The 16,710-nt window shown below is 42.1% G+C and overlaps 1 protein-coding gene across 1 annotated transcript in view; it reads left to right on the top strand.

Moving 5' to 3' along the window:
* Nucleotides 1-16,710, top strand: part of LOC126977138 (fat-like cadherin-related tumor suppressor homolog) — a gene marked incomplete at its 3' end in the record, with an annotated part of 49,107 nt that overhangs the window by 14,015 nt on the left and 18,382 nt on the right. Inside the window, exons 4-7 of the mRNA XM_050825840.1 lie at nucleotides 283-739; nucleotides 9,393-9,692; nucleotides 12,194-12,349; nucleotides 13,799-14,347. Coding sequence (XP_050681797.1) covers nucleotides 283-739; nucleotides 9,393-9,692; nucleotides 12,194-12,349; nucleotides 13,799-14,347 — 1,462 coding nt within the window. The remainder of the gene's footprint in view (nucleotides 1-282; nucleotides 740-9,392; nucleotides 9,693-12,193; nucleotides 12,350-13,798; nucleotides 14,348-16,710) is intronic.

Raw genomic sequence — 16,710 nt, 5'->3', positions numbered from 1 at the left:
TGTACCCTTGGGAACCTCGGATTCAATATCCATATAGTTGAAATCATAAATTTGCTCGGCGGCCATCTTGGTTTTTTAAAAAAAAAACCTGCACGATACAAGGCTAGTAGGGAAGCCCGAGAGTAAGAAATTCTCTTCCTCAATCGGTGGCAATCGCTCTCTCTCTTGAACAAAAATGTCTCAAACTTCCGGGACGCTTCCGTTTCATTTGTAAAAGTTTTACCCTCATGCGTCTAAATAAGTTTGACTTCAATTAAATTGCACTTCCGGGCGGGCGCGCAGGTGAAGGCGGTCGACGACGACCCCGGCGAGTACGGCGCGGTCACGTACTCCATCCCGTCCGCCCGGCTGCGCGAGACGTTCGCGGTGGACAGCGCCAGCGGCGCGGTGAGCGCGCTCGTGCCGCTGGACCGCGAGGCGCGCGCCGAGTGGGCCGTGCCCGTGCTGGCGGCGGACGGCGGCGGCCGCGGCCAGCACACGCTGGTGCGCGTGCGCGTGGCCGACGTCAACGACCACGCGCCCGCCTTCCCGCTGCCGGAGTACCGCGCCGCCGTGCGCCGCGACCGCGCGCCGCGCCTGCCCTTCCTGACGCCGTCCGCCGCGGACGCGGACGCGGGCGACAACGCGCGCCTGCTGTACTCGCTGGACGAGGGCGAGGCCGCGGGCGACGCCGCCGGGCTGCTGGCCGTCGACCCGCTCACCGGCGCGATATCGTTCGCGCGGAACGCCACCGCCTTCGGTTTGTGCTGTGCCCTTTGATTTATAATAATTAAATATTTTATTTGCAGCTAAAAACCACTCAGTACAAAATAGAATAATACATAAAAAGATTTAAATGAAACATCCCATACCCTCATATTAAAATAAAACTAGTTACACATCAGCCACAAATAGGCACAAAGTTCGGCACCCGACTTCCGCTTGAGCCATTCTGTGACCCGGTAGGTGTCCCATCACTTGTACGCTATCTAGTCAGTATACAGTTGTCTGATTACAGGCTACGAAAAATTTAGGATACTAATAATTCTCATTAATATCAATTTATTTTCTACAAGAATTTCAAATAATTCACCATTATTTTCAATAAAAGTATGGCTGAGGGTTATATTCTACCAATCTGAAAAATGCTTATATTACTATCTTTAATAAAACAGGAGCCAAAAACAATGTTACGAACTATAGGCCTATCACCACACTACTCTGTTTCGCAAATATCTTTGAAGTCCACCATAAATAATACCACCTTATCAGTAGATGGATTCGTCAAGTCTTGGTGTCAAATCTATTTCCATAATTCATTTTCGAGACGATGGATAAAGGCTCTTCTGTAAACATTATTCTCGTTACTTTCAAGAGATTGTAAGTATTGCATTACTGTTCTTCTATAACATTTGACCAATATTAGAGACTAAATTGACGGAAAATAATATCACATGCTTGGTTGCGAATATAATATACCCCACATTCGTGTTTTAATACCCCTTATTACACAACAGTTGCATAAATAATTAAAAACGATATGTGGACTGTATTAAAATAGGATATTTTTTATCATTTAAAAAGTGTGAATTATTAAGACGACCTCCAACGCGAATTATATTGTTAGTATCTAAGGAAATATTAAATTTATTTAAAGAGCTATACGAATGAAGTTTCTGTTTGATAACCAGTAACTCATATTCAGGAAAGGACTCTTTCTGTACTATTTGAACGATTAAATATAACGCATTTTGTAATTATTCATCTACACCTATATAAGACGTTGGCATGTGTAGTGTTTATCCCTCTCGGTTATCCACCACGGTTCCAAACGTATAGTAGTTGGCACGCACACAATATAACTGTATATATAAGTATTGTATATACGTAACGCAGCACACCTGTGTCGCCCGCGGCGGTCGGAAATGAACTGAGCCTTCGTCTACATGTTTATAGGCTCAGCTGGGTGACGTCATCGGGTGTCGTGATATTTCATGTTCGGAATAAAGCAGTAAATAACTATACAATTATTATTATAATTCATAATACGAATTTATATGTATAAGATTCATCTAGCTATACCCTACATCTCTCCCTTTTTATAATGAATGAAATTGATACAAATATGTACAATGTTATCAGCTAAAAGTCAGCTCATGCAAAATTATTAACATTCTGATTGAAGATCTTCCTAGGAGCTAAATAGCAACCTTATCAGCTACTCGACACTTTCATTGGATTCATCGTCTAAATCAATTTTTTCCTGTGATGTTTCATCATTTCTGTCGGTGACCCTAATTCTCCTTTCTCCTCCTACCTTTTTAAGATGTACAACATTTCTCCTATATTCTTTGCCCGTGTCGTCGTTCCTTACATCGACATTACCTGTTTCTGGTCTAGACCTTGTAACTGTGTGTGGGGTAGGAGAGAAATTTGGGGACAGTTTGTCCTCTTTGGTGGGGTTCTTGACAAACACTTTGTCACCAGCTTCAATGCTATGTCCAGTTGCTCTTCTTTTCCGGTCGCTATACTCCTTACCCAACTGTTTTTGTACTGCATCTCGATCTCTGGTTTCTAAATCCATACACTTGTTTTCGATATCCACATGTGATGGGATTTTGTCCCTGAATAGTCGACCGTAGAATAATTCTGAAAGGGATTCACCCGTAGTCTGGTTCGGAGTACTGTTATACATCATTAGGTAGTAGAATAGGTCTTGTTTCCAATCTTTTTTCTCTATTTGGCTGATGCGCAACCTCTTTAATATGCTTCGGTTCTGTCTTTCGACCTCACCATTTTGTTGGGGCCAGTAAGGTATGCTGTTGTAGAGTTTTATGCCACACTCACGCAAGTACGTTTTCAGCTCATCACTTGTGAATTGGCGCCCATTGTCTGCGGTAACCGTTACGGGATAGCCCAGCCTTGAGAAAATCTCTTTTAAAATCTTTTTTATTTCAGTACAAGTTATGTTCCTTATTACCTTTATTTCCTTGTAGCGGCTGTAGTAATCGATAACTACCAAACTATGCTCTCCAGATGGCAGAGGTCCTAGAAGGTCCATAGATACATCAACCCAAGGCGCAGTAGGTCCATAGATACATCAACCCAAGGCGCAGTAGGCAATTCTCTCCGCTTCATCGGGTTCGGTGGGTTCCGAGCGGATACTAGAATACAGCTGTTACAGTTTTTTACCATGCGTTCTGCGTCCTTCTCAATTTTCGGCCACCAGACCTTCGTGCGAAGTCGTTGCTTCATGGCCACTATGCCAGGGTGTCCTTCGTGAGCTGCTTCCAATACTAGATTCCGCAGTTTGCTAGTTATAACAATCTTACTACCTCTCAGTAAGATGTCTACGCAGAAGCAGAACTCCGTAGCAAAAGGTTTATAATTCGTGACCGAATCCCAGGATTGCTCATACAAACCCGCTCGTACTTTGATGATTTCTGCATCTTCAGCTGAAAGTCTTGCTATGTCAGCAAGGTACACTGCAGTTGGTTTGGAGTGTTCCACAATTTGGTTAATGGTATCAGCAAATTCTTTTGCACTGACAGCATTGACGCAAAGCCTTGAAATTGGATCTGCAATATTAGATTTTCCAGGCCGGTACACAACTTTATAGCGAAACGACTGAAGCCTTAGGACCCACCTTTCTATTCTAGCGCAAGGGTTCGAGTTTTGTCCAAATATGACTTCTAATGGTTTGTGGTCGCTGATGAGTTCAAACTCCTTTCCGTATAAATATATTTTGAAGTGTTCTACAGCCCAAACCAAGGCGAGCGCTTCTTTTTCCGTCTGACAGTACCTTTTTTCGCAGTCCGTTAGGCTTTTGCTGCCATATGCTATGACTCGGGGACCCTTGGAATCGATTTGGATCAAAACTGCTCCCAGGCCTACAGGACTTGCATCCGCAATTACTTGAGTCTTGTCGGCGGGATCGTAGTAGCCCAATGTTCGAGAGTTCTTTTTTTAGTGTCTGGAATGCCTCGTCTTGCTCAGTTGCCCATTCATCCAAGATATTAACCTTTTTACCAGTCTTGTTTCGCAACACCTCAATGGTTCAGTCAGAATAGCAAGATTCGGTATCCATTCCGACATAGTTGACTAGGCTCAAGAAGCTTAGAAGCTCTTCCGTTTTAGAAGGAGCCCTAAAACTTTGAATGGATTCCACTTACTTACTCAAGGGTTTGATACCTTCTGGAGCGAGCTCATGGCCCAAAAACTCAGTTCGGGGGATGTTGAATTTGCATTTTTTCTCGTTCAACAAGACGCCGTTGTCTGACAGTACTGACATCGTGTGTTTAGGTGCCGGTCATGTTCCTCTTGGCTTGATCCGTAGACCACAATGTCATCAATGAAATTGACTGTACCTTCGCACCCCAAAAGTATTCTTTCCAAGGTCTTTTGGAATATTTCCGGCGCACATGAGATTCCGAACATGAGTCTTTTATACCGGTACATACCCTTGCCGGTGATGAATGTAGTTATCTCACGAGAATCCGGATGTATCTCTATTTGGTGGGAAGCTTCTTTTATGGCAAGACGTGAGAATACCTTTGCTAAAGTGTGGTCCATAGTCGGTAAAGGGTGAGAGTGTGTTTACTGCCAAATCAACCCGTAATACTCCGAGTTTTGTCGCAGATTCTTTATCCAGCAGATCTTTGGTAAAGTTCCTTATAACGTAGAACATTGCCGCAACATTTTTGTCACTAACCTTTACAGCAGATTTAAATGATCAAATAACAGTAAGTGCTCCCCAGGTTCCTGTCGCATGAGACGGAAAAGGTGTCTCTCGTAGACTCGACTTTGTTTGGGTGTGAAGTAATTATTCAGCTTTTCTACCGCTATTTTATACACGTCCACGTCAACATTAACACCGCTTGCTACATTAGCTCCAGGAATGTTGTAGAAAATCTCCTGAAGGCCAAGCCCACCAGTGTGTAATAGAGTCGCTCTCTTAGTAATAGGATCTCTCGTACCAGATGCCTCCAGGTAAATCTCCAAACCTCGCATCCACCTCTCCCAGCGCAGACCGATGCTGCCAGGATCGCTGTCGCAATCGAAGTTCTCCAGCGGCGCCAGGTTCAGTTTGGATGCCATGTTGACTTTCGTAACGTCTGTAAAGCTAGTAAGGTCAAGTCGGCAGAATCACTCGTTTTATATCTCAAAATTTAGTGCTCATTTAGTGCTGATAACAGATATTTGGTGCTGTGATAGGGGGACTAAAAATAAGATCACTGCTAACTTTTCATTAAGCTAGCAGTGTACCATTCGTGACTAGAAAGGTCAAGTCGGCAGAATCACTCGTTTTATATCTCAAAATTTAGTGCTCATTAAGTGCTAATTTAGTGCTGATAACAGATATTTGGTGCTGTGATAGGGGGACTAAAAATGAGAACACTGCTAACTTTTCATTAAGCTAGCAGTGTACCATTCGTGACTAGAAAGGTCAAGTCGGCAGAATCACTCGTTTTATATCTCAAAATTTAGTGCTCATTTAGTGCTAATTTAGTGCTGATAACAGATATTTGGTGCTGTGATAGGGGAACTAAATAGAATAACACTGCTAACTTTTCATTAAGCTTGCAGTGTACCATTGGTACCATACAGTTGGAGCGAGAGGCACATCAGCTAATAATTTAGTGCTCAATTAGTGCTGCCTGTACAAGCAAACAGATTTAAAAAAAAATATTTTCAGTTTTTAAGTATAGATAACTGCTGACATAACGATACGAGCAATCATAGAGCTGAAAGATGACTTTAAAATCGGTATTGGTGAAATTGAAAAGAGTTACTAATTAGTGCTCAATTAATGATACCGGTAAACCCAGATTTTTTTTTAGTAAAATCATTTTTCAACTGCCCGATAAAAATATCGAAGATTTTCAATAATCGAAAAGTTATGGGTATTATTCTGTATTGCTAATATCGAGTTTTCATCAGATTTCAATGTTATAAGATCACAGAAAACTACCCTGACTCCCCTCGCGATGTGCTCTGTGTGTGTATGTGTGTGTGTGAGTGTGTGTGTGTGTGTGTGTGTTAAAAAAAAATTTGTTTTAAAGCAACTATTGCTAATATAACAACGCCAGCAGTTTAACAGTGAGAAGAAAAGTAAAGAATGGAAACTAATGGAATTAAAAGACGTCCTCATTTAGTGCTCAATTAGTGGTACCAGTTTAGCAAAGGATTTCTGAAAAATAAATTATTTTTATTTATTTTTTTCAAATCAACTACTGCTAGTATAACGACTCTAGCAGCCTTGAGAGCTAGAGAGAGACTTTAAAACGGAAACTAATGGAATTGAAAGACGTCACTATTTAATGCTGAATTAGTGCTGTCGTTGTAGTAAAGGAGTTTTGAACAATATTTTTTTTTTCAAAGCAATTACTGCTAGTGTAACGACTCCAGCAGTCTCAAGAGCGAGAATAATACTCTCAAACGGAAACTAATGAAATTGAAAGACGTCTCCATTGAGTGCTCAATTAGTGCTGTCAGTACAGCAAAAGATTTTTATTTTTTATTTTTTTTTCAAAGCAATTACTGCTAGTATAACGACTCCAGCTGTATCAAGAGCAAGAAAAAGACTCGAAAACGGAAACTAATGGAATTTAAAGACGTTACCATTTAGTGGTCAATTAATGCTACCGGTAAACCCAGATTTTTTTTTAGAAAAATCATTTTTCAACTGCCCGATAACAAAATCGAACATTTTCAATAATCGAAAAGTTATGGGTATTCGCACTCATCCAACGCCTCGTCAATCTACCCCTTAACGCGTTTGGTGAAGTATTGAATAGATCGAAATCAGGCAAGTCAATTAATATCTGATTTATTGCTTGTGGATACCTTATAAAATATGAATGTTGCCTGTAATTAGTACTGCAATGAGGAACGTATAGTGTACATTTTGTCCTGGCGTAGTTATTGGGCGCTTTGATACCAATTTGTGATGTTAATTTAGAAGAATGTATCTTAAGAGTGCAGTAACTTTGAGTAACAAAACTGTGTCAGCTATTTGACGTCTTATTTGTAATGGTAGAATGTGATGCCTTTTACATCCTATTATATAATCTGTATCATATTTATTACACTTATATTGTTAATATCTTAAAAAACTTGTTTGAATTTTTACAAGTCTATTAAAGCGAACTTCATATGGAGGGTTCCAAACCTGAGAACAATAGTTAAGGGTGCTTCGAGCATATGAACAGTATAGTATTTTAATGAGTTTTATGCTAGAAAATTGAGAACATATCCGTTTGATGAAACCAGAAGATTTCTTGGCCTTTTTCACTATATTGTCAATTTGTTTTTCATATGTAATTTTACTGTCATGTGTAACACCTAGGTCTCTTATTTCATTAACAAAATTAAGAACAACGCCCTATATTTATTTTATATTTGTCTTCTTTTATATTATGCTTACGTAAAAAAGTAATTAAATTACATTTTAACACGTTTAAGATGACAGTATACCTCAAATCTTTCTAGATCCGCTTGAAGAAGCTGACAATCTGAATGTCTGGTGATATTTAAGAATATTTTCATATCATCAGCATACAGCAAAAAATTGGAAGATTCAAAGTAAACGCCTACATCGTTAATAAATATATTAAATAATAGAGGGCCTAGTAATGAGCCTTGTGGCACTCCCGAAGAAACAGTATTCCAAGAAGACGCAAAGACTTTTACAACATCTTGTTGAGACCTATTTTCAAAGTAAGCTCTTACTAAGTTCACCTCTGAACCATCTGAAAAGATTTCGATGTATTCCAGCAATTAGAAGTTTCCGTAACAGTATGAAGTGATCAATTTGGTCAAATGCTTTAATAAAATCGGGGAAAAAAGCATCCACTTCTCCACTTTCGTCCATACCTGCAGTCGTGTAATCAATAAATGACAACAGATTAGTGGTGGTCGACCGATTCTGCATGAAACCATGTTGTTCAGGTATGAACGTAGATTTTACAGAGCTGTAAACCTGAGTGTAAATAATACGTTCAAAGATTTTGGCAACTATGCATAGCTTGGAGATAGGTCTATAATTTTTTATTACCATTTTTGTATACTGCAGTAACGAAAGCTGATTTCCAAATTTTAGGTACTATACCGACATTTATTGATCTAATAAATAGTATTTTCAGCGGTTCAACAAGGCTATTGGAACAAGAGGATATAAATAATGAATAGATATGATCTGGTCCCGGTCCTTTTGTAAGATCAACTGACTTAAGATGTTTCATAACTATAGAATCATCAATATGTACGGTGCTGGTAGTGCTGCTATAAACAGAAGAACAATGATTAAATGTATGTGAACTTTGATGAGGCTGTGACGGGGGAATGAGTAAATTTGACTGAAAGTATTGAGAAAAGATTTACATATTTTATCACCTGTATCAGCTACACGACCCTCTAATGTTTATGTGGATGGCAGGGAATTGGAGCCGTCTTTCTAAGTGACGAATTTATATTTACATAGTTGTCTGGTCGGTACAGATATTTAAGCCTAGGTCTAACCTTAAGTAAATAAGTTTCACTAGGACTTAATGAAATAAAGAGAGCCTTGTGATGAGCATCTTCCGGTACTAAGGGGTTTAGAAAGGTTTTTAGAGATAAGGTACAAATTCAAATAATAAATTGATCGATTTGTTCTCGAAATATTAATATAGATCTGATAGATATGTAAGCGTAAACTAAGAAAAAAGTTCATTGCAATTCTTTATTATTTTCGAGATTTCATGAAAATGTTAATTGATACCAAATGTATAAGGAAATTAATATTGTTTTTAATTATATTTTTTCGTGTTTTTTTGCTAGTTTAATACTTATTATCCTATTCCGGACTATGAGAAATTTAAAAAATAAAACAGCAAATCATCCAAAAATATTAATGATTGTTACTAGAATTTTATTAAATAATTAGATTGCATTAACATACACAATTATTTTTATAATTGAAGGAAGTCGGAGGGGGTGAAGGGGAATAGTATTCAGTACTACACTAATAATAAATCATCACGGGTTCGCTTTGGGTGGAACGTCAATTTATTTGGTATTTAATTGAGTACTAACACATTTATAATAAATACCAATAGCGTGTTTTAAAACTATTGTACATTCCAGTAGTAGGGCCATCCAGTCATGGCTATGGGGAGTAATAGGTAGAATTGAATTGCGGTTCCATCAATGAATGGTTAAATTCAATGTTAACAATACTTTTTAGTGCATATCATATCTATTGTTTTGGTATAGTGTTTTTGAAGTCGGTTGTGTTTTTTTGTTAATTTCTTTTTAATATGGATGTTTTATTTTTAAATGAATGTAAGAACTGTGTTTTTGTTAGACATTTCGGCTGCAAATAAGGTATTTTATTGTAATGGTCATTAAAATCCGTGATCGCCGGTGCGCAGGCGGGCGCACGCTGCACGTGCGGGTGGTGGCGCGCGACGGCGGCGGGCGCGCGGGCGGCGCGGACGTGGCGGTGCGCGTGCTGCGGCGCGGGGAGCGGGCGCCGCGCCTGGCCGCGCCGCCGCCCGCCGTGTTCGTGCGCGAGGACGCCGCGCCCGGCCTGCTGGTGCTGGAGCTGCGCGCGCCCGGCCCGCTGCCGCGCCTGCGGCTGGCGTGCGCCACCGCCGCGCTGGAGCTGGACGCGGGCCGCGTGCTGCTGGCCGCGCCGCTGGACCGGGAGGCGGCCGCCGACCACGTCGTCGGTCAGTTGGCACTGTTGCCCGTGTGGGGCACTTTTATGTGAAACCGCTTCGGCCCCCTTTATAAAAAAAACTGCTCCAAACCGTTACTTGAAACCCGACCGATTATTTTTAACTTTTTTTTATCTGAGAAAAATCTCTCTTTTAGTTTTGGAATCAACAAATCTTGTCCCTATTATAAAAACGCTTTCGACATCAACGGTGCCTCATTCTGAATCATCATATCGAAGCCCTTTTGAGCGAGAGCGGCGCGGTTCTTAGCAAAATGTTAAATTCTTCAAATCTTCTCAACTTCAACGGAAAACACTCGCAGCCAATTGATTTTCTATTTCGTAAATAATTAAACACAATATTTTCTGTTCTACGTATAGTTGATAGGCAAAGTACCATCGTAGATTTAAAATGTATGGCAATCCAATGGATCAGTTTACAATATAGGTTACTCCGCGAGAGATGTGACAAAATCCTAACGACTGATATAAATAGGTTAAAATCAGAAGCCAAAAATTTAATCAAGAAGGATCCTAAATACTTTTGGTCTTTCATTAAATTTCTACGATCAAATAGCAGCGACATACCGGATGAAATGACTTACTTAGATCAAAGCGTTCAAGGTGGCCAGCAGATTGCCAATTTTTTTTCAGAATACTTTCACTCAACCTATCAGCATGACCCAAACCCAAGAACTAAACACAATGAAATCGTCGAATGCCACATGTCACTTAGTTTATGTCGTTTCACAGACTCAGATGTCATATCAGCGCTCAAAAGCCTAGATGCAAATAAAAATCCTGGTCCAGATTCTATACCTCCTAGTTTCTTAAAGGCCTGTGGCACAAAATTGGCTGAGCCGCTACGAATCATTTTCAATAAGTCTTTACTATGTGGAACTTTTCCCTCGAGATGGAAGGTTGCGCACATCAGTCCAATTCACAAGAAGGGAGATCCTGGAGATATTACTAACTACCGGCCCATCTCAATTTTGTCTGCTATCGGTAAGCTGTTTGAATTACTCGCTCAGAAAAATATTTTTTTCCACCTTAAACCCTTGCTCATACCCCAACAGCATGGATTTCTACCTGGTAGATCAACTACATCAAATCTTGTGGATTTTGTTAGTGACATTACTCAAGCTTTCACAGATGGTCACGAATTGCATGCTATTTACACTGATTTATCAAAAGCCTTCGATGTGGTTGACCACGTAATGCTCATAGAAAAACTTGGTCACGCAGGAATATGTGGCTCTCTACTGCGGTGGTGCGAATCCTATTTGCAGAACCGTTCCCAAATTGTAAAGATCCGTGGCTTTAAGTCAATTTCAAGAGCCGTGCCATCAGGGGTTCCACAGGGCTCCCTTTTTTTCTTGGTCTTTGTGAACGATCTAGCGCCTAAATTAAAATCCAAATTTCAATTGTTTGCAGACGACTTAAAAATTTATCGTGAAATTAAATCTACAGAAGATACAATCATATTACAAAGTGATCTTGATACGATCTGCGATTGGTGTGTTAGTAATAGGATGGTTTTAAATTCCTCAAAATGTTTTTACTTAAACTTTTCTCGAAAACGAAATTCTTCACTACTTACTTACTTCATAAATGCGTGTCCACTAACAGAAGTTTTTACAATGCGAGATTTAGGCGTCATGGTTGACACAAAATTAGATTTTAGAGAGCACATTGACTACATTTCCAAAAAGGCATCAAGTCTTTCAGGTTTTGTGATTAAACAAAATTTTTCAACGACCCTGATGTGTCGAAGGTACTTTTTAACAGCTACGTGCGTAGTCTTTTAGAGTATTGCAGTCCGGTGTGGAACCCTTCTAGTTACTACAAAGTTCATATTAAGAGGCTAGAGCAGGTGCAGTCGAAATTCTTATATCATCTCTCATATTCAATAATCTGGGTAATCTTTGTCGTCGATTAGACTGCTACGAATCTAGACTTGTGCATTTTGGCATGACGTCTCTTGTACAGCGTAGGAAAGTGTCAGACCTTATCTTTTTACACAAACTGATTCATGGCCACATAGACAGTCCTCTTTTATTGAGTAAAATTTCCTTGGCTGTCCCACGGCACTGCAGCCGTATTATTAATAGGAAAACGTTCAGTTTACCCTCAACACGCACAAATTATGGTCAACATTCTAGTTTATATCGCATTTGTTCTCTGTATAATGAAGTCTGTCAGAAGGTAGACATATTCAATCCGTCAGTCCCTAGGTTCAGAAGACTTCTGCTAGAAAAAGCGGATTATTGGCTTGGGGACTGTGGGGTTGAATTGTGTTCATCTAGCTTAAGTTAATGTTTTTAGTTTTATGTAAAATCTAGAACACATTTAAAAGCATGCTGTGTTCACTTCCAGAAGGAGGCACTCGCCCCAACATGTTAACATATTTTTCTGTTTTATACAACATTAAGAGTGTATCCCGTTTAGTGAACCTAATAAAATAAAAAAAAATAAAAAAAATATGTCAATGAGCTAGTATCTGTGAACGGGCAGGAGTGATCGCGGAGGGCGAGGACCCGTCCCTGGCCACGCAGCTGCTGTTCCACCTGCACGTGCTGGACGTCAACGAGCACGCGCCGTCGTTCCACTCCGACCCCTACGTGCTGCACCTGGCCGAGAACACGCCGCCCGGCACCTCCGTCCTGCAGCGTGCGTACTCTCTCTCTCTCTCTCTCTCTCTCTGTCCTACCTCGATTATATTAAATAATTTCATACGACATCGCAACATGTTATACTAATACTGAAACTGCACCTGAAATACCATCGGAAATATATTATTACATACAAAATTATGAGATGAAAAAAGGTACGAAACTCTATTTGTAACAATTTTTTCATGTGATCAAACCATTTTTATAACAAAAGGACCACAAATCTGAAGACATATTTCCTACGTGCTGATTAAACGCTATCACTGCCTCTTCGGAATTGGTAAAAGCGAAACCTCTCATCAAATCTTTATTTTTAGGGAAAAAACAGAAATCACAGGTCGGGACTATGTGAAGGAGAAGTGAGGAGGTGTACTTTTTCGGAAATTAAAAATTACTTAGTTTTTTTGGTCGTGTGTGAAGAAGCTTTGTCTTGGTGTAGGAGAACGCGGCTTTTTTGATCGTCTTTCGCGAACTTTTTTTAACACCCTGGGTAAACAAATGCTAGAATAACACTCGGCATTAACACTGTTTTGATCTTCAAGTGGAATTGTGTAGATGAGAAAAAAGATCATTTTTACCAACTGTTCTCGCCACAATTTTGTTGACCTGTTCAAACAATCATTCACAAGATTGCTGTTTTTTTTTCGGATTTAAAATAATAAATCCACATTTCGTCTCCTGTGAAAATGTCATAAACAGCATTAGAATGTCAGTGGTCGTACTTCATTAGCATCTGTGAGCACCATTCCACGCGAGCCCGCTTCTCGAGTCAGTTCATGAGTGATCTAACGACAGAAAAGTTTCCTTTCAATTGTTCGTGTAAAATTTTATGAGTTTGGCTCATACCAATCCCCAATTATAGAGTCCTTGAATTGTCTTATAGTTAATTCGCGGGTTTTCTTCAATTACCCGCTTAATAATAAGCATATTATTTTCGTTGAAGGCCGCCCTTCACGAAATTCGTCATGTAAAGAAACCAGACCTCTACCAAATTCAGCAAACCATCGCCTCACGGTGTACAAGCGAGGTTCTTCTCTCTCAAAGACATTTTGTAGACGAACGGCACAGTCTTGCGGAGAGAGAGAACTTTTAAAATCGTAAAATTTCATCGCTTTAAAAATCTTTTCGAGTTAATTCCATTTTCGTTGCGTACGTAGAACTTTGATGTGTGATAAAAAACAATTGACAAATGATTTCCCGCCAATTGCTTCTTTTTATTACCAAGAAGGTTGCAACGTTTTAAAAAAATATTACATTCGAAATTCAAATAGCTCCGATTAGCTAGAAGTGCAAAACTTTAAGTGTGCCCCATGTATTTTTTACTCGCGCATTTGTATTCGAGTAAACGATGTCGTCGTCACAACTCGCGCACATTCGGGACCTCAATATAGCGTACGCCGAGGCCGGCCGGCGGCGATGGCGACATTGACGAGTTCGTTCGGCGCAGTGATGGCGGACGACCCCGACGCGGGCGCCAACGGCGAGGTGCGGTTCTCGCTGGGCGAGTGGCAGGACGCCGACGAGGGCCACGAGCTGCCGTTCGCCGTGGAGGCGGAGAGCGGCTGGGTCGTGGTGACGCGCGGCCTGGACCGCGAGCGCCGCGCCGAGTACCGCGTGGGGCTGCGGGCCAACGACCTGGCGCCCGAGCCGCGCGCGGCGGCCGGCACGCTGCTGGTGCGCCTCGTGGACTACAACGACTGCCCGCCGGCCTTCGCGCAGGCGCGCGGCGCCGCCGCCGTGCGCGAGGACGCGGCCGCGGGCACGCTGGTGGCGCGCGTGCGCGTGCGCGACGCCGACGCGGGCGCGCAGCCGCCGCTGGCGTACTTCGTGGCGGGCGGCGACGAGCGAGCGCGCTTCCAGCTGCGCGCGGGCGAGCTGCTCGTGGCGCGCGCGCTGGACCGCGAGGCCGCGCCGCACTACGCGCTCACGCTGGCCGCCACCGACGGCAAGTTCACCGCCTACGCCGCCTTCAACGTCACCGTGCTCGACGTCAACGGTGAGTCGGAGACTTGAGAGTTCCCTACGTGACGACGAGCGGGCGAGCTGCTCGTGGCGCGCGCGCTGGACCGCGAGGCCGCGCCGCACTACGCGCTCACGCTGGCCGCCACCGACGGCAAGTTCACCGCCTACGCCGCCTTCAACGTCACCGTGCTCGACGTCAACGGTGAGTCGGAGACTTGAGAGTTCCCTACGTGACGACGAGCGGGCGAGCTGCTCGTGGCGCGCGCGCTGGACCGCGAGGCCGCGCCGCACTACGCGCTCACGCTGGCCGCCACCGACGGCAAGTTCACCGCCTACGCCGCCTTCAACGTCACCGTGCTCGACGTCAACGGTGAGTCGGAGACTTGAGAGTTCCCTACGTGACGACGAGCGGGCGAGCTGCTCGTGGCGCGCGCGCTGGACCGCGAGGCCGCGCCGCACTACGCGCTCACGCTGGCCGCCACCGACGGCAAGTTCACCGCCTACGCCGCCTTCAACGTCACCGTGCTCGACGTCAACGGTGAGTCGGAGACTTGAGAGTTCCCTACGTGACGACGAGCGGGCGAGCTGCTCGTGGCGCGCGCGCTGGACCGCGAGGCCGCGCCGCACTACGCGCTCACGCTGGCCGCCACCGACGGCAAGTTCACCGCCTACGCCGCCTTCAACGTCACCGTGCTCGACGTCAACGGTGAGTCGGAGACTTGAGAGTTCCCTACGTGACGCCGAGAGCTCGTCGACGGCGTCTCTTAGCGGAACATCAAAAAGGCAGAGTCCTTATCGGTCCGTGTCGTCCAGTTCTCCGACGGTCCCCCTGGAGACTGGGACATCGGCATAGCATACTGAAACAAAGAAAAATAAATTGTTATTGCAAATAATATTTATTACTTTTACAGTGTGTTACTTTAATACAGAAATATAAAACAATTTCAAATATTAAAAGGTTATTCGAAGTGGTGTCCGTTGGCTGCAACACCAGTTATCAATAAAAGCACGCACTCTTTCCATGGGAAAATTCTGCACTGAAAATCGTACGGATTGTTTTAGGGAATCCAAATTATCATAGCGTTTAGAGCAACCCTCTAAAACTGACCAGAAATCGTAATCCAGCGGATCATGATCGGGAATAGACGACGGCCAGTTTTCAGCTCTAATGAGGTCCGTTCACACTTTCAACGAACGTTTCCATCCAAGACTGCGTAGACCGAGCTGTATAACCCAACGCCGAGTCTTGCTGAGAGGACCATTTTTTGTTATTGAACATGGTGTTGTTAAGACGCTTCACTATCTTTTCAAGAATGGTATCTTGATACACTTGTGCCGATTTTTTTATACCTTATTCACAAAAGTATAGCTTAGCCACTCCTTCATAGATAATAACCCCACCAAACCATCACTGTAGTCGGATAGTACCCACGTTGCACTCTGTCGACTAATTGGGAAGCTTCCTTAGAGGTTTGAGCATAAATACGGTGATTTTGTTTGTTAAAATGTTGCTCAGTTGTAAAAAAATCACATCCGTAAACAAAAATAAAATGAAATAATACGAAATACTCAAAAGATACTAAACCATGTCATCACTATATTGTGAATGAAAGTGGTCCGTTAACCTTTTTATAAATTTAGGAAAACTATCACCTACTATATCAAAGTCGAAAACTTTATTTATGCTATTATATAAAGTTAACATCCTATTGATAGGTGCTGAGAGCCCTAGGTTTGTTTTTGAGACGCCAGCTTTGAAAGGCATATAGTTTTTTACACGACTATACGGTCGTGGAATTCTTACAGATATTTTATAAAGTAAGTCGGACGCACCTAAGCCTTCATTGAAAAGTCTATGTAAAAAACATAGTTCTAATAGTTTTCTATGGTCTGACAGAGTCAATAAGTTATAGTGTCGGAGTCTAGAATAGTAGCTAGAATTTATATTACATAACTTATCGCCAAAACTTACATAGTGCAGAAAGCGCTTTTGGATTCGTTCAATTCTCATAGAATGTGTATTATAGTGAGGATTCCAAGCAACTGAAGCATATTCAAGAACTCCTGGTGAGAGCGTTGAACAACAATAATTTAGTATTCGAATTTTGAAAGCTTTTGGAGCTACGCTTAATGAACCCAGTGATCTTTGATGCTTTCTTACATATGTTATCAATATGAGCAATAAAGCTTAGTTTACGGTCTATAACGATACCTTAGTCTCTTATATAATTTGCATTTTGAACATCGTGGCCATTTATACTATATACGAATTGAATCGGATGAACTTTTCTATTAAACGAAATACAATAGCATTTATTATGATTCATTACCATTTTATTAGCAATACACCAGCGACTTTAACAATTTAGATCATCCTGCAACAAGTAGGAGTCCTTT

This window comes from Leptidea sinapis, chromosome 43, assembly GCF_905404315.1.
Source record: "Leptidea sinapis chromosome 43, ilLepSina1.1, whole genome shotgun sequence".
Classification (NCBI taxonomy): domain Eukaryota; kingdom Metazoa; phylum Arthropoda; class Insecta; order Lepidoptera; family Pieridae; genus Leptidea; species Leptidea sinapis.
This window is presented reverse-complemented; position numbering and strand designations above follow the sequence as displayed.